This window comes from Medicago truncatula, chromosome 4, assembly GCF_003473485.1.
Source record: "Medicago truncatula cultivar Jemalong A17 chromosome 4, MtrunA17r5.0-ANR, whole genome shotgun sequence".
In the NCBI taxonomy this organism is placed as follows: domain Eukaryota; kingdom Viridiplantae; phylum Streptophyta; class Magnoliopsida; order Fabales; family Fabaceae; genus Medicago; species Medicago truncatula.
The window spans coordinates 57,609,302-57,630,713 of record NC_053045.1 but is presented as its reverse complement, the minus strand read 5'-3'; the positions used below and the strand labels follow the sequence as shown (position 1 = coordinate 57,630,713).

Here is a 21,412-nt window from a genome sequence, read left to right as displayed (position 1 = left end):
TTATTTATATAACATATTTGCCATTAAAAAAAATATCATTTACATAACATTTTCGTAAAAAGAAATTGGTGGCTTAACATATTTTTTTCACATTTTGTGGAATGGTTTTTCTAACACGCCTTATGCTGTGTGGACCACTATTGATTTAAAATCATATTTCATTTTGATTTGTTAAAAAAAAAAACATATTTTTTCACATTTATATATAGATACTTTTCATAATATTTGTTGAGAGCGTGTAGTTTACTTTTATAAAGTTATAATTTGAGCGTGTATTATGTGAGAGACAATTTCTGCCTCACAAATCATTTTATTGAAACATGTACAGTTCAAAGCCTAAGAATTTTGTTGTGAGCTAAAATTCAAATTTCAAATTATTCGCACTTAGTTCGTGTCAATAATCAGAGAAAAACAATGTATAATATATACAGGGAAAAAAAAAACTTTATAAACCTCCAAGAAAATAAGAACCTTTATAAACCTGCAATCAAGGGCCTCAATTCAAGGCTAAAAAAAAGTAATCAAAATAATACTGCATCCAGTCACTATTATAAACAAAAATTCATTTTTCAAATTTATTAAATAATTAATATATCTGATTATACTTGAATCCTTAATTATTCAAATATGAAAAGAAAAGAAAAAATTACTTATAATAGTGACATGAAGGTTTTCGCCAAGATAAATGAAAATTTATTATAATCAATGGCCTTAATTAAAATGATTAAAGTAATCAATAACTAGTGCATTAACTCTCAAAGAAAGTTGTATACATTTATAACGATAATAGTTTCCTTACTTACGAAAAGAAAATAAAACATAAGGCAATGCTATCCGGTACCTCCGGAGCAATGGTTAGGAGTAATAAATGAACATGCAATCAATGAATTAATCTCACTTATTTTACCTCTATTAAAGTGAGAAATAAATTAACTACTACATCCGTCCCTAATTATAAGATTCTTTTGAGATTTTTTGTTTGTCCCTTTTTATAAGACCCCTTTCCTATTTCCAACTACATTAATTATTTCTTTACATACATGCCCTTATTTATTATACATCTTTTTCTACAATCAGCAATAAATAACATGTTGAAAACATAAATCAACACTCTCTTAAATGAAAAAATAAATCAACACTCTCTTAAAGGATAAAATTGTAAAAACAATAGTAATTACAAACATATTTAATACAAATATCCACTATCTTAATTCCCGTTATTTTTTCAAAAGTGTCCTATAATTAGGGACGGAGGTAGTAATTAAAATAATGAAAATGTGCATTCAATACGTCGTCAAATTTCCTATTTTGTGATACAAGCATTGAATCATTTTTTTTTAAACGACTCATAAAAAATTCACGGAGGTTTGAAAGAAAAAAAAAATGATTCATATAAAATTTACGGAAAAAAGAAAATTCATTTGAGTAAAATCCACGTGAAAAAAAAAATAATTGTTAAGAAATGAAAATAATATAGCTCTCTTTTATTTTAATTAGTTGACTTATTTAAAGGAAAGGAAATCATATTTTTAATAGGATAAGGAAGTAAAATCCACGTGAAAAAAATTACCAAAACTAAAATCACAAGAAAAATAAAGGAAAGGAAATTTGATATAGTATTAAATACAACTCTCTTTTATTTTAATTAATTGACTTATTTATCACTTTAAATAAGGTAAAATAAATAATCTATTCATTTATTTCTTCTTAACCACTGTCTCGGGGCACCAGTTCTCGGGGCACCAGTTAGCAGCACCCTAAAACATAATCCAAATAATCCCATTTCTTTTTGAGCAAAAATAATCCCATTTGTTATAAAATAAAATGCTATCATGGAAAATGCAATTGCTTGGTCACAATATCGGAGCCAGAAAATATGAATAGTGGGGGCACCAATATATATATATTATTGAAAACATGAATATATATCACACTAAAGTAAAGAATTCGCAAGAAAATGTAATTGTAGTTTTTGACATACTTCAGTTATAGAGGGTGCAACACAAATAATCAAAGCAAAAAAAGACCGGTGCGTAACATTTTTTATCAATAGAGTATGGTTTTCAAGCATGTCGAACGAAATGAACTTCTTAAATTTCACCAATAACACAAGTTTAAGTTCAGCAAATTAATAAAGAAGGTTTCGTCTCATTACATTAATAAATAAATTATAAATTATAAATGTATAAGATTGGAAATATAAAATTAAAATTTAGAATAGGGGTTTAACCTTTAAAAGATCAACAATGGAAGAAACTATGAGTGATGTTTGTTGTTTGTATTGTGAGACAACTACAAGTGAGACAAAAAACAAATATCTGATTGAAATTGTGAAAGTGTGTCTACCATGTTCTATTTGAGTAGAATAGAGAAGCTTCTAACCTATCAATTGGATGATAGATGGGTGCTTTGTCAAAATTTCAACATATAAACAGATAGTACTAAATAATTTTACAAAACTTAGTGCAGGCTTGTGCACCTATTATGCTTTACTTGCCTCCGCCACTGCTTGGTCATGCTCATACATGATTATCCGTGAGTTTAGTTCAGTTGGTAGAAATAATGTATATTATATGTAAAGTTTAGGGTTCGAATCTCGAACACCACAAAAAAATACTCGTACATGACTTTTTTTTTTTTACTTGATCATATTTATATCTTCTATATAATATAAGAAAGGAAAATACTCTAGAAAACGAGGTATACTTGCTTGGGCACAAAGGTCAAATGATTTTTTTTTTTTTTGTGGTATTCGGGGTTTTCGAATCTCGGGTCTTACATATATAATGCATTGTCCTTACCAACTGAGCTAAGGTTATGAGGACACAAATGAATATATTTGAGCGCACACACAAAACCATAAAAAAAATTGAATGATGTCAATTAAATACTTTTCCTTAAATAAAAATCATTTCATGCGAGGGTGTGTCTAACAAAGTTGATTTGTGATTGTGTCCATAAAAGATTTTCTCCTACAAAACTCAATTTTGCTCTTATTTGTTTTTATGTCGCATCATCACTTTTGGGATAAATTGTGTCCAAAATTTACTTTTTGTGACCTAGATTTGTGAATGATAAATAGGGTTAATTAAGTTTTTAGTCCCTATAAATATTCACAGTTTTGTTTTTAGTCCCTACAAAATAAAATCACACTTTTTAGTCCCTGTGACATTTTCCTTAAGCATTTTAGGGACTAAAAATGCTGATGGAAAAATTTTATAGGGACTAAAAATGCTTATGAAAAATTTTATAAGGACTAAAAATGTTGATGGAAAATTTTATAAGGACTAAAAAATGTGATTTTATTTTGTAGGGACTAAAAGCAAAATTCTGAATATTTATAGGGACTAAAAACTTAATTAACCCTGATAAATATAAATAAAAAAACACGGGAGCAATATTCGTGAGTGATAGATATTCCTTAATAACGAATATAACAACAATATGGACCAATATTTGTGAGTGATAAATATTCTAATTAAGTGATGTATACAATTTTAAGAAATAAGCTAAGATTAACATCAATTACAGGAGGAGGAAATGCACGACAGTCCAACTCTATGAAGCACGGACTCGACACGGACACTTGCTAGGACACTGACAAAGACACGTCGATACTGCTAATGTAAAAAACACAGTATTCTCGTTTTAGTGAATAGCCAAGGCCATTGAATACTGCGAGAAGCATAACTTGAGTTGAGTTTATTTCATTTTGGTTTGATCAGTCAACTCTCTGAATTTTATACTCTGCATGCCTTTTAAATAATTCACATAATGAAAGGTTGCAAAAGAATTATTAATTGTTAGTATGTTACACACAGACTAGGCTACTGTGGATTAGTCAACAAAAGGGGACTAACATAACCACTTCCACAAGAAATTGGAAATTTGGGGAAGCACCCAAAGGCAGAGTGAGTGGATTATCGTCTATCTTCATTCCGAGATTTTTGGAAGTTGTGTTGTGGTTTCATTGGTCGTACTCCGGATGAAATAGAATATCTACTACAATAAGAATAGTATTCCTCCAATTGATGAATGACTTGTTGCTTGCCACGTCTAGTACAGTATATGTTTGACTTGGTCTATGTGCCTTCGGGTCTTGGTCTTTTTTGTTCTCAGTTCTATTTTCTTGAGAACTTCTTTTGATGAATTCCAAACTCCAACACGATATAATTAATACATGATGTTTCATTCATAAAATAGTAGTGGAAGCTAATTAATCGCAGTTTACAAATCAGAAGACACGTCAAGAAACATAGCATGAACAGCATGGGCAGTAGGTATGAATACACAGCAACTTTCCTTCTCTTGTTTTTGTTTTACTGTCCTATGGTATTATTGTCTTTGCTGTCTCAAAACAAAACAAACCTTGGAAGGTCCATGGTAATCAGTCTAGAAGAAGGATGGAATGTTATGCAGGATGGCATTAACAACATTCTAGAAGGCTTGCCGGAGCCTCAATTCACCTCTGACGGCTACATGATCCTATATACGTATGTTTCCATTCATGATCATATATGCTTTTTGCTTGTTTTTGTTTTCTATTTAGAGCTTATCTGAACTTTTTGTTGCCATAAGTATTTATGAGACTGTTGCAAAACTTGTGACATGACATGTTCATAAGTTGTTTTTAGCGTATTTCCATAAGCTATGTGGGATAACATATAAAAATAGCTTATAATCAAATAATTTGAGTTCATTTTATCTTTTGTTCTAGAAATATATTTTACATAAGAACTTATAAGATAAGAGTTTGTCCTATAAATGCTTAATTAAGTTGTTTAATCATAAAGAACCTTAATTTGAGTTGATTCTCTATTACTTTTGGCCACTGTTTTTTCTTTCTTAAATTGCAATACAGGACCATCTACACTATGTGCACTCAAAGGCCTCCTCATGAATATTCCGAACAATTGTATGAAAAGTACAAGGAAACATTTGAAGAGTACATCAAATCAACGGTGAGTAACACAACGCATTTAAACATTTGGCTATCATAATCTTGCATACTGCATTACTGCTAAACGTGAAGAAGAAAGAGTTATTTGTTTAATAGGAATTTCTTGTACAGTTTTAGAAACAAAGGATTGAATGGAAAGGGATAGAGTAAATTGGACATAGGAGCAAATTTGTAGAAGCAAAATATTTTTCTTTTTCTTCTTTCTTGTAAAGAAGAAAATTGAAACAGAGAAATAAAACTCTATTGGTACCATCTCTGCTATAGCACCAATACCAAGCTTTTGAGCAGGAGAAACAACTTTTCCAACTTTAATCTAGCACCTACAGGTAACGACAAACAGATACAGCAGCACTTCCATCACACAAAACAAAAGCATGAATCTCAGTATATTAATTAACTTGCAGACTCTATGGCAGCACTTACTAAGGCATGTCCTTCTTATGCATTAATTTCCTAAGACAATTATAGAATCATCAAACATATTTAAAACTGTATTCTTGAACTTGACTTACATGTACCAAACATAACTGTCCAAATAATCTACAAGGGAAGTTCTGAAGCCTAAATAACTTCAGCATCTATAAAGGGAAATTTTTGTAGTTCAAGACTAAGGAGTAATAATGTTTGAATTGATAGCAGGGCAAATTCCCTCAGATGCTTCTGACATAAACATTCTCAGCATGATTAAAACTAATGATTTTCTTATCACTAGGTTCTTCCATCTTTGAGAGAAAATAAAGATGAACTCTTGCTGAGAGAACTGCTCATAAGATGGTCAAATCACAAAATTATGACCAAGCTCCTCTCAAGAATTTTTTGTTATCTTGATAGATTCCATATCCCAAGAAAATGGGGACTTCCTTCTCTTGAAGAAACTGGCTTCTTATCCTTCTATCACTTGGTTGGTGATGAGATTCCTTTGAACACTTTTCTTAATTTTATTTTACTTTCCCCTATTCTAACTCTGGGGTTACTTCATATTATTTATCACAGGTATATGATGAAGTGAAGAAACAAGTAATGGATGCAATATTGGCAATGGTATTTTCTGTTTTCCATATTTATATTGTTTTATTAACAATTTATTTCTCAGTTCATTATAATTATTTATGGAAACTTGTTAGGATTCACAAGCCAACAGATGCTAGACTATGTTTGTCAACTAATCTAATACTGGTGTTACACTTTAATTGGAAAAAAATGTTTTCACTAAGCCTTGATTTCTTTAATGATGCTTGATGTTTCTCTGAGATTGTGCAGTTGAATGATAGTAAAACTAGTGATTTAATTATCTTCAAATGCTGCCTTATTGAATCCATGATAGTCATTTGGTTGAATCTGTGATTTTTATTTGATTTTCTCTGTGATATCTCTTTTATCCTTATTTTCTGATATCCAGATCGATTGGAGACAAGCAGGAGAGCCTATTGATCAAACATTGGTTAATAACGCATTGGCTTTCTACTCCGAGATTGGAGAAAGCACAAGAAGGAACGATCCAAAACACTTTGCAGAAACAATGATTAAAGAGAAATCAACATTCTATTATGATGAGGGTTCAAATTGGATAGCAAGTTCTATATTCATGGATAACACACCAGAGGTGATTTCAGAATACTTTACTTATTATTGAGACAATGTGCATGTATGCAAACGATATATATGACTAGTTTAGGGATTCTAGTTTTTTTTTAATCCCAATTAAGCAATGCATCCAAGTTTAAAAAATAGGCCGAGATCTTAACATCATTGCAGGTAATGAAAATGCACTATAGTCCTACGGGTTCATCAAGGAAAATCAACTTGATAAGCTCGGATGGGGATATGTTTGAAGTTGACTACGATGTTGCACTTATGTCAAAAACAATTGAGGATGCTATTGAGACAGATCCTACTGGTGATGTTAATTGTATTTCTCTTTCTTTAGTGAGTAGCAAAATATTGGCCATGGTCATTGAATACTGCAAGAAGCACAAGAACGCACAAATGTCAGATGTTGATCTCATGGATTGGGATGTTGAATTCGTCAATGTTCACTATACAACTTTGTTTGACCTTGTTTTATCTTCAAACTACATGAACATCAACAGTCTGTATAACCTGGTAGGTGGTAAAATAGGAGACATGATAAAAGGAAAGACAGCAGGTGAAATTGCCCAGTTATTTGACATTAAAGATGTTTGTACACAGGAAGAGCAAAACCAGTGAAGTCTTGAAATTTTCAGCTAAAAAATATACCTGAAGTTTATTTCCTGTTTCGTTTATCATTTAATCTTCAATGGCTCTTTGTTTGTTGGAGCGAATATAACATGTTGTCTAGTATTTCAGATCATTACAAAGGCAAGACCAAATAAAATAAAAAGCAAACCCTCATATTATTTGGAATTTGTCTCAATTTAATAATCTCCAAGTTAGTCCATTTTGTCTGAGAATGAGATATATATTTGATACTTTGTGTTAGCTTGCATTTGCCATAGTTCAAGAATCATTGGTGTTTAGTTATTTTCGTTTGTGTTTCAAATTCTTATTGGTCCCAAAGTGTAGAGGTCAACTTTTAGAAAGAAAAAAAAAAATCTTGCTTTTTTAGCATCTTTGGCTGGAAGACTGGAACTAACTTTAAGAAATGATATGCATAGCACTATTATACACAATGCACATCTTTGTGAAGTTCAACAAGTAGAAAATGAGGATTTGTGGCCATGAGATTAAAGGACTAGACAGGTATTAAGATGCTTGTTCGGGTGCAGCTGTTTAAGTTGATAAAAAGGATTGTCTTTTTTTTTTTTTTTTTTGAGATGGTTGAAAACATCATATATGCCTTATGGTAGGCCAAAGTCAAAAGTACATATTTTCTGTTTGAAGGGAAACCAAAATCTTAATTTTAACAACTAAATTGATTTTCTCAACATATAATCAACTGTCAAGAAGAAAGCAACATCAATACTTTTTGAAAAATGTTAAAGAGTGCCTTTAGGATATTGGTTAAGAAGATAAATTTATAAAAATTTTATTGGAAAATGGTGAAAAGTGATAGATTTGACTTTTTCAAAGTTAAAAAATTATTGAATTCAATTCAAACTTACTATTTTTGGTTTAGCAAAACTCATAGTTTTTGGGTCTTGCTAACCAATGTCCTCAGGATAATGGTTAAGGTAACCAAAATTAGTAGCTTTACATTGAAAACAACAATTTATAAACTTTTTACAAATTGATTTGACCAATTTAACTACTGATGTTCGTTATTTTTTGCATGACCAATTTAACTACATATTGACCATTCATTTATATGAATTATATAAAAGGACTATCTTTGAATGTCATATAGTAAACATGGTAAAAAAAGTTGAAATTTACGATATTTAAGTTCATCAATTATTACTTTTGTTTTGTTTATACTTTTATTTTGAATGTCATATCCCTTTTAGATATGATAAATATTAACGAGTGTTCCTGAGATATTCTTTAAAACCATTAAACAGTAACTTTTTATGAAAATAAATAATTTAATAAAATAATTTCTTCTATTTGAAATCTTTAAAGAGTGTCTTTAAGACACTCTTTAACAAAACTCTTTAGATATTCGAGGGTTCCTTTATCATTAACAAATTGTTATGCATTGTCAACCTTTTTGTGAAGAAAATTATTAACAGGAATGAAAGCAAAAGATTACAAGTTATTAAGTTTGTCCATTTTGGTGTGTGGATCTATTGGAGTCAAGTATCCGCTCTTCTTCAAAAAGTTTTAAAGTTAATTCAAACTACTTGTAGATTATTTCTCTAGACTTATAAATTTAGTATTTCTAAAAGAGTTTTTATCGCTTTGGAGCGTATTTGTTTGCCTAAATCGATAGGTGGGTTAAATGTTATAAATTTGAAGTGTTGGAATCAAGTTGCACTCAATAAACAGTTTTGGAAGTTGTGCTCATGGAAGTACCTTCACACGCTTCATGGGAAGTGAAAAAAGTTTTAAATGCAACAACACTTTGATTTTACGTGTTAATTGGAGGAAAATGACATATAATAACTATGCTCATCCAAAATGTTTGTGTGGTTCTTTATGCAATGTAGTTTGTAATAATTATTTTTTTCTTTTTTTTTAATGAAAGTCATCTCTATTTACCAAAAAAAAATATATACATGAGGACATTAACCTATACACCCTCCGGTCACTAATATAAGCAAAAAACTACATTCTAGGTACATTCATTTAATGATGTATGTGGTCTATAATAAAGACCATGTGCATCATTAAATGAATGAATCTAAAATGTAAACTTTTGCTTATAATAGTGACCGGAGGATGTAAGTATTAATCTTTTAGCACAACCAATTGAGCTACCCATATTATCATTTTGAAGAAGGTAAATTAACCCACCAAATTAGTACAAGAGAGAATCGAACCTTAGACCGTGAGGAGTTTGAGGAGGAGCACACTCCTCAGTTCCAAGTCAATACCACCAGACTAACCCAAATGAGTTTTGAGCTACCCATGTTAAATGGTCATGTGACACTTTTTAACAAAGTTGGATAAAAAAATGATCAATTTGTTGCAAAAAAATTGAAGGACTAATTTGTTCACTTATACTAACATAAATGATCAATTTTTAACTAAAAAAGTTGAAGGGACTAATTCCGTACAAACGTTAGATTTAAAAGATCCTATGATGATGCATTTGGCCTAATCAATTAATTACCGACCTTCGTGAGAAAGTTAAGTCAATATACTCAATAAGTAAGAAATTTGAATATCGGCATTAAAAAGACAACTTAAAATCTCATATTTTCTTTATATACTACTATTATATATAAATATACATCTAGAGTTGTTAAAACGGGCGGCCCGACCGGTTTAGGGCTGGGTCTAACAGGCTTTAGCGGGCGGGGCCAAAAAGCCCGGTTGAAAAACGGGCTTGAAATATACTACCTGAGTCCGGCCCTATACGGGCCGTGGGCTAAACGGGTCGGCCCGTATTAACAATTATATATTTTTTTATTTTAAAAAAGTACTATAAAACACTGCTATAATATTTTTAATATGTTTAAATATGTCTAGCACAAAAATAAATTGTAAACATTTTCGTACAAATGTCGTAAACTAAAACGACGAGAAAAATGATTTTAAATAAATTAGATACGTTATGGTTATATATATTTATATATTCGATCTTTAAAACTATAAATAACGAAATGAATAAATATAATTTTATATCACATTTATATTTGTGTTAATTCATTGAATTTTCACTTTTGTTTTTTACTTTGATAGTCAACTAAGTAAATAATTATTTGAAAAATATATAATTTATAGATTTTTTTTTGTTATGCGGACTAACGGGCTACCCGCGGCCCGTTCGAGCTAGCCCTATTAGGTATCGAGCTTTTAAGGGCCGGACTAAAAAGCCCTATTAAAATTTGGGCTCAATATTTTATGCCCAAGCCCATGCGGGCCCGCCCATTTTGACAGCTCTATATACATCATAGGTGTACTAACACAAATTTCACATTAAAAATACTGAGGATGTATTAAATGAGAGGAGTGGTTATTGTGAGAGGGTGAGAGTACTAAATAATGACCACTTGATTAAACTGTACGGTGCAGATTAAAACTTCCACATGGAATTAATTGCACATGAATATTTCATATGCTCTTCCCCTTCATCGTTACAAATCCCTTCTCCTTCCTTGATTTCTAAAGAACTTTAACCCATTAAAATGCTATAATCAATAATACACTAATTTATCTTAAGAAATTATTGTAATGTTTTCAATGTTTTAACCATTGCTTTTCGATTTCAGATCTGGGTCTGGCTAAAATTGACTCATTAACCAGAAAGCCATGACTTTTTTTTTAACTTCGGATCTCATTTACGAGTAAGCCACTAACTAGAAATCCATGGCTAAAGATTATTTTCAGAATCAAAAATCATTAAAAAATCTGCAAATTGTAAGTTTTAAATTTTATGAAAACCCAACGTCTTCCTGTGACTCGAGTATAGATCTGCAGGTGGATGTCTGTTTAATTGAATTTTATAAACTCGGTGAAAGCAAGTTTTAATTAAATCCAAGAGAAGAAGAAAAAGAATAAGAAACACAGGAATAATAGAAATTACTGGTGAGAGAAAGAGAAGGGCGAGAGTGGAGAAGATGGAAGGTGAAGGTTGTAGTGTATGATCTTTTTAAAAAGCAATTAAATCTGAAACGTTGATTTTGATCCAATGATTTAAATTAGTTTATCTCATCTCTAATTATAACTCATCCTCTCACTTGATATATTCTCTAAAAATAGTTTAAATTAATTTTATTTGAGTTATGATGTAATAGCACTTGCCATAGAAAAAAAAAAGTATATCATGATGTAAGAGTACTTGTTATAAAATACATATACATAAAGACTATTTGAAATTTTTTATGAAAAAATCATGTGCTATTGTTTTTTAAATGGGTTTTTTTATCGATTGCTTTTAAGGTCTTTAACATGCTAAATTAATAAATATTCTTTAAAAATGTCAAAATTTTCAATTACTTTCATAAAAAATTGTCATTTAAGGTCCTTAACCAATACTTTGGGGACACCAGTTAATATGTCTGTTTTTTTTCTTTTTTGTCAAGTAGTCTAGTGGTTAGATTCACACACATTATGTGTGGAGAAGTTGGAAATTCGGGATTCGAACCCCTACCCCTACATAAATTATTTCTGATAGCTACCAACTGAACTACACTTATGGGATCATTTCTGTTTTAAATTTTACACAAATTGAAAATATCTATTATCTAATGAAAATATCTTATAACACTAATACGATTTTTTTATGGAAATAACTTACACATAAATGTCTATGACAATAAACTCGTATGTGAAAGCGGTACCAAGTAAATTAAATGATCAGAATAGTTGAGATTGAGGATTATTGTGTCATTTGGGTATAGATACATTGATTACAGTGCTTATTTATAGTTACTACCTTTTCATTTTTTTCATTTCATTTCTTTTCCTTTCCGATCAATGCTCGTGTTACATTTTCTTTCTCCTTCTTCAACTTAGGGTTCCCTTCATTCTCGCGATTCAACTCATTCAAGGTTTATTTCTCAATCACCCAACCCTTCTTTCCTTCTTCTTCTATCGTTTTTCACATTCACAATTCCCAATTCAATTTCTTTCTAATTCTAATCTATGAAATTTCCTTTTGATTAATTATTTGTTATTTATCTAATTTGGAAATCTTTAATTGCAGATTTTAGGTTATTTTTGCTTAATTTGGCAACATGTCAATGAGTGAAAGGAAAACTATAGACCTAGAACAAGGATGGGATTTTATGCATAGGGGTATTATGAAGCTCAAGAACATTCTTGAAGGTTTGCCTGAACCTCAATTCAGTCCTGAAGATTATATGATGCTGTACACGTGAGTTTTTCATCTCTGATTTTGACCTACTTTTTCTTTCTTTTAGTTTTCTTGATATTTTTCGTTGTTTTAATTGAGTTTACTTTACTCTATGTTTGTTTTCTTTGCAGAACTATATACAATATGTGTACTCAAAAGCCTCCTAATGACTATTCTCAGCCATTGTATGACAAGTACAAGGAAGCGTTCGAAGAGTACATCGTGTCAACGGTGAGTTACACTTTCATTTGGTTATCATATCCATACTGTTGAATGTTATTTGCTACGAAGCACTAACACGGACATGGGTAAAGAATTGAAAAAATGAATTAATTGAAAGTAATCACGTGTCGGTCCTTTCATTAAAAGTGTCGGTGCTATAGAGATTATTTACGATATAATATGATCTTGATTCTACAGTATAGTATTGGTATTTCTTAAAACTTGATATCCCCCAAGGACTGACAAATCCGAGGGGTCCAATCCCACCGTCCACTTACGGGGGCACTATAGTATTATGTTGGTATTTTTGGCTCCTCTTGTTTAACCCCCAACTTAATTTGCTTACTATTTTGTTTCTTTTTTGTGGGGAAGATGTATTATGTACCTTTCATACAAGGTAAAGTAGTTCTGAAAGATTCAAAACAAATATAGAAATATGGCTTGGCCAGTGGACCTGATTGATGAGAATGAGACCTTACCCATTCAATCATGTTTTGAAATGTTTCATCCCAAGTGCAACCAACTAAACCATCGTTTAGAGTAAGGGGAAGGGAAACAAATAAGGAATAAAGCATCACTAGGTGCAAACACTTTTATGAGAACATCAGAGGGAAAAATGTGCCACACAACACAAATCTCATATCATAGTCTGAACATCAGAGGGAAATAAACTGAGGGCAAGAGGATACAATTCAAGTGGTAGGTAGCAACCACCCACTTCTGCTGAGGTTTTGTGCTTGAAAACATGTGGTCAGTAGCAACCACCCACTCTTTAAGGTCGAAGGCATCTCCGAGTGTCTGATACTCATACAACACTGACACATGTGCTTACATTCAACCACTTCCATTTTATCAAATTATTCCCGATGTCTACATGTCAGTGTCATGTCATAGTCTATGTTAGTGCTTCATATGTAGGTAGTGGGTGCAGTGCCGTAGTGGGTATACGCAAAATTGCAGATGATTTGCATTAGACCTAGAGAAATGAATGAAAACATCATCAAGAAGAACTAGATGGAAACAAAATTAAAGAAGTGGTATTACTTCCAAATTTTGAGTCTTTGACAATATTAAAAAACTACTTGTTTAAGGGGAATTCCTTTTACAGTCAGGCTATGTTAAGAAGTTTTAGAGACATGGGATTGAATGGAAAGGAATCTGATAAATTAGTGAGGGAAGGGATACAATGGAAAAGAGTCGTTGTTCTCATGTTTGGCCGGTCGATATGGCGAGAAAGAGGAAGGTAAATGAATGCAATTATAAACCTTTAACATGATCTTACCCTTATCCAAATAGACTCCAGCGTTACGTGGGTTTGATGATATAAATTCACCTTTAGAATCTTATTACTAAATATATACCTTTGTCTCTAAGTAGAAGCCCTTTTAAAAAATTTCGTTGTATCTTTTCATAGGACCTTCAAATTTTCAACTGCATTAATGATATCTTTACCGAAATATCCCTAATTATTTTTCATTTTTTTTCTAGCCAATAAAGTAATAAATACTATGAATGGTAAACTTAAAAAATGCAATTGTTAACAAATTTAGTATTAATATCATGTTTCTTAATTTTTGTGGTTTAGTCAATAGGTTCCTATATTCAGGGACAAAAGTGGTATATGCTACTAATTCATGCAATTACAAGTTACATGAATTAGTAATTCTCTGTGTTTTGAATTTTGATCATAATTTCATTAGTTTGAGCTCTCTGTATCTATCTTTCTGATTTGAATGTTTTAAGTTTTAATTCAGAACCCTTATGCTAATAAAGGCCATCTTTTGTTTTCCTTTTGGTTTACTTTTTTCTTCCCTTTATGAGTTCAGGTCTTACCTTCTTTGAGAGAAAAACATGATGAGTTTATGTTACGAGAACTTGTAAAGAGATGGGCGAACCATAAAATCATGGTGAGGTGGCTTTCTCGATTCTTTCACTATTTGGACCGCTACTTCATTGCCCGGAGGTCACTTCCACCTCTTAATGAAGTTGGGTTGGCTTGCTTCCGTGATTTGGTAATGTTACAATGAACTTTAAATGATGTCTTGTTAATTATTTTTTATTAGCTACTCTTGTTTATTGCATTTAATATATAGGCAAGCTTTGTAGTATTGCTGCAAATTGTGATGTTTTCCTATTATTGTCATTGCATTCCATCATACTTATATACAGAATATATTGACGGGTTTTATTATTTACAGGTTTACAAGGAACTGCATGGGAAAATGAGAGATGCAATTATTTCACTAGTATGTTTGTCTTTCTTTCTATGGTAGGTTGTCTATGTGAACCAATTCATATCAACTAACTAATCCTTTTTTTATTCAAAAAGATTGATCAAGAACGTGAGGGAGAGCAGATTGATCGAGCTCTATTAAAGAATGTATTAGATATATTTGTTGAAATTGGAATGGGGAAAATGGACCACTATGAGAATGATTTTGAAGCTGACATGCTCAAAGACACTTCTGCTTATTATTCTCGAAAGGCTTCAAATTGGATCCTAGAAGATTCTTGTCCTGATTATATGCTCAAGGTATGGTTTCTCATTTATGCTTATTGTAACTTGTTTTCTTCATTTGCATCTCTGTCCTTTAGTTGATCATGTTTTTCCTACTACAGGCTGAGGAGTGCTTAAGACGGGAGAAAGATAGGGTGGCTCATTACCTGCACTCTAGTAGTGAGCCAAAGTTATTAGAGGTTTGTTCTTGACTTTTTGATATTATTTACCATTACATCTATTCTGTCTTTTGCCATGTTCAATGGATTGCGAGCAACTTACAGAGAATCAGTTACATATTATAATGACTTTTCTTTTTTTGGTCTCATTTATCGTTTCTGAACTTTTCCCTTGTTTGTTTTTGTTTTCCTGAAAAAACTTGCATCACTTAGAAAGTTCAAAATGAGCTGTTGTCTGTATATGCAAGTCAGCTCCTTGAGAAAGAGCACTCGGGTTGTCATGCTCTACTTAGAGATGATAAGGTACGGATGAAATTTTTCTTGTTAGTTGTAATGTGCAACATAACTTTTAACCATGAATGCAATGTTCTTATGTTAATCTTCAAATGTTCAGTGTGAAGACTTGTCAAGGATGTTCAGGCTATTTTCTAAAATACCCCGTGGCTTGGATCCTGTTTCTAGTATATTTAAGCAGGTTGGTAGCATTGAACTTATGTTTATGCTTTTCCTCCCTTTGATAATGTAAATATATTTATAATTCTGAGTTCTTGTCTGTTTCTGCTTTCTTCTCTCTTGCTAAACATCTTTATCTTTTTCCTTTTTATCAGCATGTTACCACTGAAGGCATGGCGTTGGTGAAGCATGCTGAAGATGCAGCTAGTAACAAAAAGGTCTATTCTTGAATCGCGTCTATTCTACAATTTTGCTTATTCCAGGCTGAAAGGTTTACTTTCTAAGTTTGATAATTGATGAAAGACTACTATGCTTAGGGTCGGTTTGCAATATTGAAGTGTTCATAATTGATTTTCAATTTTTTACAAAACAAATAAAGGATTTGAACTGGTAATTTTCAACTCGGGGGTGATTTCAGTGCATTGTAGACAGGACATGGTTTTAGAATTACTTTCTTGACAATTTTATGCATTTATTACATCACTTACATGTGATTTCTTACTATTGAAGTTGTGAGTTGTTGTTTGCTTCTGACCCTTTTTTTCATCCTTTTATATTATAATGTCTACAGGCAGAAAAAAGGGATATTGTTGGTACGCAGGAGCAGGTGATTGTTTAAATTTCAAAATTTTGATTTAATTGCAATTTTTACATGTATTGAAACTGAAATTGGTCTCTTTAGGTTTTTGTCCGGAAAGTGATTGAGCTACATGACAAGTACCTGGCATATGTGAACTCCTGTTTCCAGAATCACACTCTTTTCCACAAGGTTTTGATTTGAAGATGGTTTTAATTTATAGTTATGTTAGATTGCTATGTGTGTAAATCTGAAAGATTTGATCATATAGGCTCTTAAAGAGGCTTTTGAGGTCTTTTGCAACAAAGGTGTTGCTGGAAACTCTAGTGCAGAACTTCTTGCCACTTTTTGTGATAACATTCTTAAGAAAGGAGGAAGTGAAAAATTGAGTGATGAAGCAATTGAAGAAACTCTTGAAAAGGTCCGCAACATATATACTTTTACTTATATGAATTTGATACGTGCAGTTTTAACAAGTCCACGACATTTATACTTCTACTTTTACATGGTCTTGACTTTGGTATTTGTTTTGGTTTATCTCCAGGTGGTAAAGCTGCTCGCTTATATTAGTGACAAGGACTTGTTTGCCGAGTTCTACAGGTAAAATAAAAGAGAACACAAATTTCTGTGATATGTTGTCCAAACTCCAAACAACAACCAAGCCCTATCCCACTAAGTGGGGTTGGCAAAAATTGAAAGTTTTGTCCAATTTCCAAACAAGCAAAAGAAAATTTCATTGGTCTTCAATCCTCATTTTTTTCATACTTATTTCCAGTGCTGTGTACGTTCGTGGACTACTGATTCACTGAAATTGCTGCTACTACCATTCTCGGTTGTTTCTAAGAGTTAAATTTTGTCTCCTGCCAGGGTTGTTTTCCCTAATTTTAGAGACATTAATATGTCATCCTTGGCCTTTCACCTGATCACTTGTTTCATGACATTATTTTAGGGGTTTTATCACCAATTGATTAGAAGTCAATTCTAGCCATTTCTATTCCTTTAGTTGAATCCTTGGCTTTCCACATTTTAAGCCAAAGCAGACTTGCTTAAGCCATCATTTTAAGAGATATAAAACCAACTTTAGGCCCTCACCTCTCAATGTAAACTATTACGAGAGCTATTATGTGACACTTATATTCATATTTTTTTTTTTGTGGTGACTGGGGTTCGAACCCCGGACCTTGCATATATTATGCATTGTCCTTACCAACTGGGCTAAGCTCACGAGGACACTTATATTTGTATTTAATAGAACTAGAAAGTGGGATAAACTAAAAGCTGAGATGAATGGTTAGCTAAAATAAATGAAATAGATAGTGTTAAGGGAAAATATGAAAAGGAAGGGAAAAAAGCTTTTTTTTTTTTTTTTATGGTTTTATTATATTTCCTTATATGAATTTAGACTTTTATCAGTATATCTGATGGACATTTCAATGAGACAAGTATTGTTATGGAAATCTTAGGACACAGTGATGAACTGATGATGCAAAATGTCTACCCCATTCTCTAAATAACAATATAATATAGTTCTGTAAATATTTTCTGAAGTTTAGCAATGTAGTAGTATCACAATATTTTATCGTGATATTAAAGAAACAACATTTACAATTGGAACGTCTTGTGATCTTTTATAAAGATTCATACTATTTATTATGTAATATTTACCTGAAAGCGGCTAATTAAACAATTTTATTTGGACATATCTGAATATCAAAATTTCCCTTTTGTTCATGTAAGATGTTTTGAAATAGAAATTAATACAAGATTCTTGTTTGGTTGCTTTCAGGAAGAAGCTTGCTCGCAGGCTTCTTTTTGACAAGAGTGCCAATGATGATCACGAGAGAAGTATTTTGACAAAATTGAAGCAACAGTGTGGTGGACAGTTTACCTCAAAGATGGAAGGAATGGTCAGTCTTTTAAAGTATTTGTATATGGTGGCCAATATACTAGATGCTGTTTTTTTTTTTTATTTGTTGGTTGGCAAAAGAAAATTTAAATGGTTTTTTTCACTCCCACCAGGTTACAGATTTGACGCTGGCAAAGGAGAATCAAACTAGCTTTGAGGAGTATTTAAGCAATACTCCTAATGCAGACCCTGGAATAGACTTAACAGTTACAGTTCTGACCACTGGTTTCTGGCCTAGTTATAAATCTTTTGATCTCAATCTTCCTGCGGAAATGGTAATCTGGATCTTTTTGATATAACCATCTAGAATTTGGTGTTCAGTGTTGGATACTAAACCTATATTTTGGTCGATAATTAATACATTCTCTCTCTCTCTCTCTCTCTCTCAGGTTAAGTGCGTTGAAGTTTTCAAAGAATTTTATTCAACTAAAACAAAGCACAGAAAACTTACATGGATTTACTCCTTGGGTACCTGTAACATAAGTGGGAAATTTGACCCAAAAACCGTGGAGCTTGTTGTCACAACCTACCAGGTTATATCACTTACCACCTGCTTATATGTGATAATGTATTTGTTATGCCCTCACCCGTTCATTTTACCATTTTGTGATGTCCGCAAATTTTCATATGGATTTTTTTTCAACAGGCCTCAGCATTGTTGCTTTTTAATTCCTCTGATAGATTGAGTTATTCTGAGATAATGACTCAGTTAAACTTATTGGATGAAGATGTCATTAGGCTACTCCACTCCTTGTCATGTGCAAAGTATAAGATTCTTATCAAGGAGCCAAACACAAAAACGATATTACCCACTGATTATTTTGAATTTAATGCAAAGTTCACTGACAAAATGAGGAGGATCAAGGTATAATTTATTTGAAAATAGCATTCTAATATTGTCTCTTCATTTACTTGGTCATATCAATCTCTATTCTCGTTACCGGACTTTTGAGTGGTGCTGTGGCACATTTTTTTCATGTAGATTCCTCTACCTCCTGTGGATGAGAAGAAAAAAGTAATTGAGGATGTTGACAAGGACAGAAGATATGCCATTGATGCCTCAATTGTACGCATTATGAAGAGTCGGAAAGTTTTGGGCTATCAACAGTTAGTTATGGAGTGCGTTGAGCAGTTGGGTCGCATGTTTAAGGTTCATACTCTTATATAACACTTTTTTAATGTAACCTTGTGTTTTTTTACCTCCCTCAAATCTTAAATTTTATATGGTATGTAATTGTGCAGCCTGATGTCAAAGCAATTAAAAAGCGGATTGAAGATTTGATTTCTCGGGATTACTTGGAAAGAGACAAAGAGAATCCAAATATGTTCAAGTACTTAGCTTGATTGCCATCATATGATTGAGCAAATGAAGTGGTTGTTGCAACTAGCAAAACAAGAGGATCATGCTTGAACTTTAGCTCCCAAAAAAAAAGTTTTTCTCCTAAGTTTTTCTCGAAAGAGGAGCTGCAAATGTAGATGACTGTTTTGGATGTGTGCTCAAGTTGGGACACTAATCAATTCCATTGAGTTGTTCCAGCTCATTGGTACCCTCACCAACTTTTTTGCTTTTGATTGCTGCAAATCCATCTCATAGCTTATTTGATGCCCATCTGTCAACCCCTCCCCCCATCCCCCCCCAAAAAAAGTGCTGTTATCTGTAGCTTCGGTGAAACTGTATTCTTATTATCAGCTTAGAAATCACCAGGTGAATGGATATGTCTTCGAAGTTCAAAAGCTACTGCTATTGTGCTTTACAAATTGTCTATGATAATATTTTACATTAGGATTTTATCAAAGATTTGTAAAATTATGTCTGTGTCTGACTGGTGAATGCTTTATATATCTCGAGAGTATGGCTGTCAGGGTAGGAATCTTTAATTTGCATCCATATTTTGGGATATCACATGATTCATTAAATTATCATTCGAGTGTCTTAGTACTGCGTAGTATGCACACCTCGGCGTTATAAGAAAAAAAATCGGAAAATTGACTCTTGTTCCAAACTCTAATACACGATAGAATTTTGGTTGGCTATATACCATGTCTTTTTCTTTTACCTTTTTTGTTGCATGTATCTTGTGAAGTCCGGATTCGAGATACGATATGGATACGATATTGTGTCGATACGGAAAAATTTCAAAAATTAAGATACGATACGGCTGAGATACGTTAATAAAAAAAATATAATTAAATGTACAATATAATTATAACCATTTTTTAATATGCAAATATATTAACAAACATAAGAAATGGGCCATAGGCTCCTAGCACATAAATATAAATAATATTGACGATTAAGAGAGTGATGATTAATCAATTACATACACAATATTTTCCAAAAAGTGCATCATCAATGCTATACTATATCCAAAAGGAACATTGTTAGTGACATACTATATCGATAAAAAAAAAACACTATCCAAAAAAGTTTACATGAGTACTCAAGAGTTAAGTTATTTTAGTTAACATTAATTGGAAGTATCGGGGCAGATATCAGTGCAGGATAATTATCAGATACTCTCCTGATACGTATCGGGAAGTATAGGTATCAGTGCAGGAATTGGGTCAATTTTTTCTATGAGTCTGTTTGGTAAGATTACATATTTGAGCTTATAGCTTATAATATTATAAGACTAAAAGATTTGTTTGGAACAACCATTTTCTCATGAACTTATAGTTTATTTTTATAAGCTTATAATGTTTTTTTATAAACTAATTCAAGTATTTTATAGTTGAATGGTTATAGCTTATCATCTTTTATCTTGATTTTATCGGTGTAATCTTAATTGAAAAAAACAATATTAATCAAATACACCTTTTATAAGCTAATTTTACTAAACTTCGCAAGTCCAATGAGTTAGCTTATCTGCTATTTTTTATTGGACTGAAAACTTTTTAGTTAAAAGTACCGGTCAACTTTGGGTAGCATTTCGGTGACATTTGTGATATTGACGAACCACAATATCACAAGTGACTTTTTTCTCTCTCTTTCACAATAATTGTGACACTGTGATTGATCATTGTCACCTATCTCACCAATTCTATGTCACTAATTACTACCCATCAACTTCAGGAGGGTGTATTGGATTAGAATTTTAAAGGACAATTTTTGTTTAAAAAAGTCTTGAGGATTTTAAAGGACTTTGAAGGATTTTGATGATTTTAAAAGACTATTAACGATTTCAATGAATTTAATTCATAAGATTTTAAAGGATTTGAAATGATTTTATGGATTTC

General features: G+C 31.9%; 2 protein-coding genes across 3 annotated transcripts; both read left to right on the top strand.

Moving 5' to 3' along the window:
* Positions 1-3,728: 3,728 nt before the first annotated feature.
* On the top strand, positions 3,729-7,420 carry LOC25494071 (cullin-1). 2 transcript variants are annotated; one of them, XM_024781134.2, is made up of 7 exons: positions 3,730-4,280; positions 4,377-4,493; positions 4,862-4,961; positions 5,673-5,861; positions 5,954-6,001; positions 6,360-6,563; positions 6,716-7,420. In XM_024781134.2, exons 1-7 carry the CDS (start codon positions 4,261-4,263, stop codon positions 7,166-7,168), a joined length of 1,131 nt encoding a protein of 376 aa, XP_024636902.1. In that variant the 5' UTR covers positions 3,730-4,260; the 3' UTR covers positions 7,169-7,420. The 2 variants fall into 2 exon arrangements, with proteins under 2 accessions (XP_013458251.2, XP_024636902.1); XM_013602797.3 differs by having other exon boundaries at positions 3,729-4,493.
* A 4,457-nt stretch (positions 7,421-11,877) lies between these two features.
* Positions 11,878-20,096, top strand: LOC25494069 (cullin-1). Its single transcript, XM_013602796.3, has 20 exons — positions 11,878-12,036; positions 12,192-12,362; positions 12,473-12,572; positions 14,390-14,575; positions 14,762-14,809; positions 14,893-15,096; positions 15,183-15,260; positions 15,453-15,542; positions 15,634-15,714; positions 15,848-15,910; positions 16,264-16,299; positions 16,375-16,461; positions 16,541-16,690; positions 16,814-16,869; positions 18,056-18,176; positions 18,289-18,450; positions 18,565-18,708; positions 18,822-19,040; positions 19,158-19,325; positions 19,418-20,096. The coding sequence occupies exons 2-20, from the start codon at positions 12,223-12,225 to the stop codon at positions 19,517-19,519; spliced, it is 2,235 nt and encodes a 744-aa protein (XP_013458250.1). The 5' UTR covers positions 11,878-12,036; positions 12,192-12,222; the 3' UTR covers positions 19,520-20,096.
* Positions 20,097-21,412: the final 1,316 nt, after the last annotated feature.

Bases quoted from the DNA above. Each gene is read 5' to 3' on its own strand.
- LOC25494069 (XM_013602796.3), top strand. From the start codon at position 12,223: ATGTCAATGAGTGAAAGGAAAACTATAGACCTAGAACAAGGATGGGAT. The intron at 18,451-18,564 runs GTAATCTGGATC...TCTCTCTCTCAG, and splicing joins TCAATCTTCCTGCGGAAATG to GTTAAGTGCGTTGAAGTTTT. The intron at 19,326-19,417 runs GTTCATACTCTT...GTAATTGTGCAG, and splicing joins AGTTGGGTCGCATGTTTAAG to CCTGATGTCAAAGCAATTAA.
- LOC25494071 (XM_013602797.3), top strand. From the start codon at position 4,261: ATGAACAGCATGGGCAGTAGGTATGAATACACAGCAACTTTCCTTCTC. The intron at 6,002-6,359 runs GTATTTTCTGTT...TCTGATATCCAG, and splicing joins TGGATGCAATATTGGCAATG to ATCGATTGGAGACAAGCAGG. The intron at 6,564-6,715 runs GTGATTTCAGAA...ACATCATTGCAG, and splicing joins TCATGGATAACACACCAGAG to GTAATGAAAATGCACTATAG.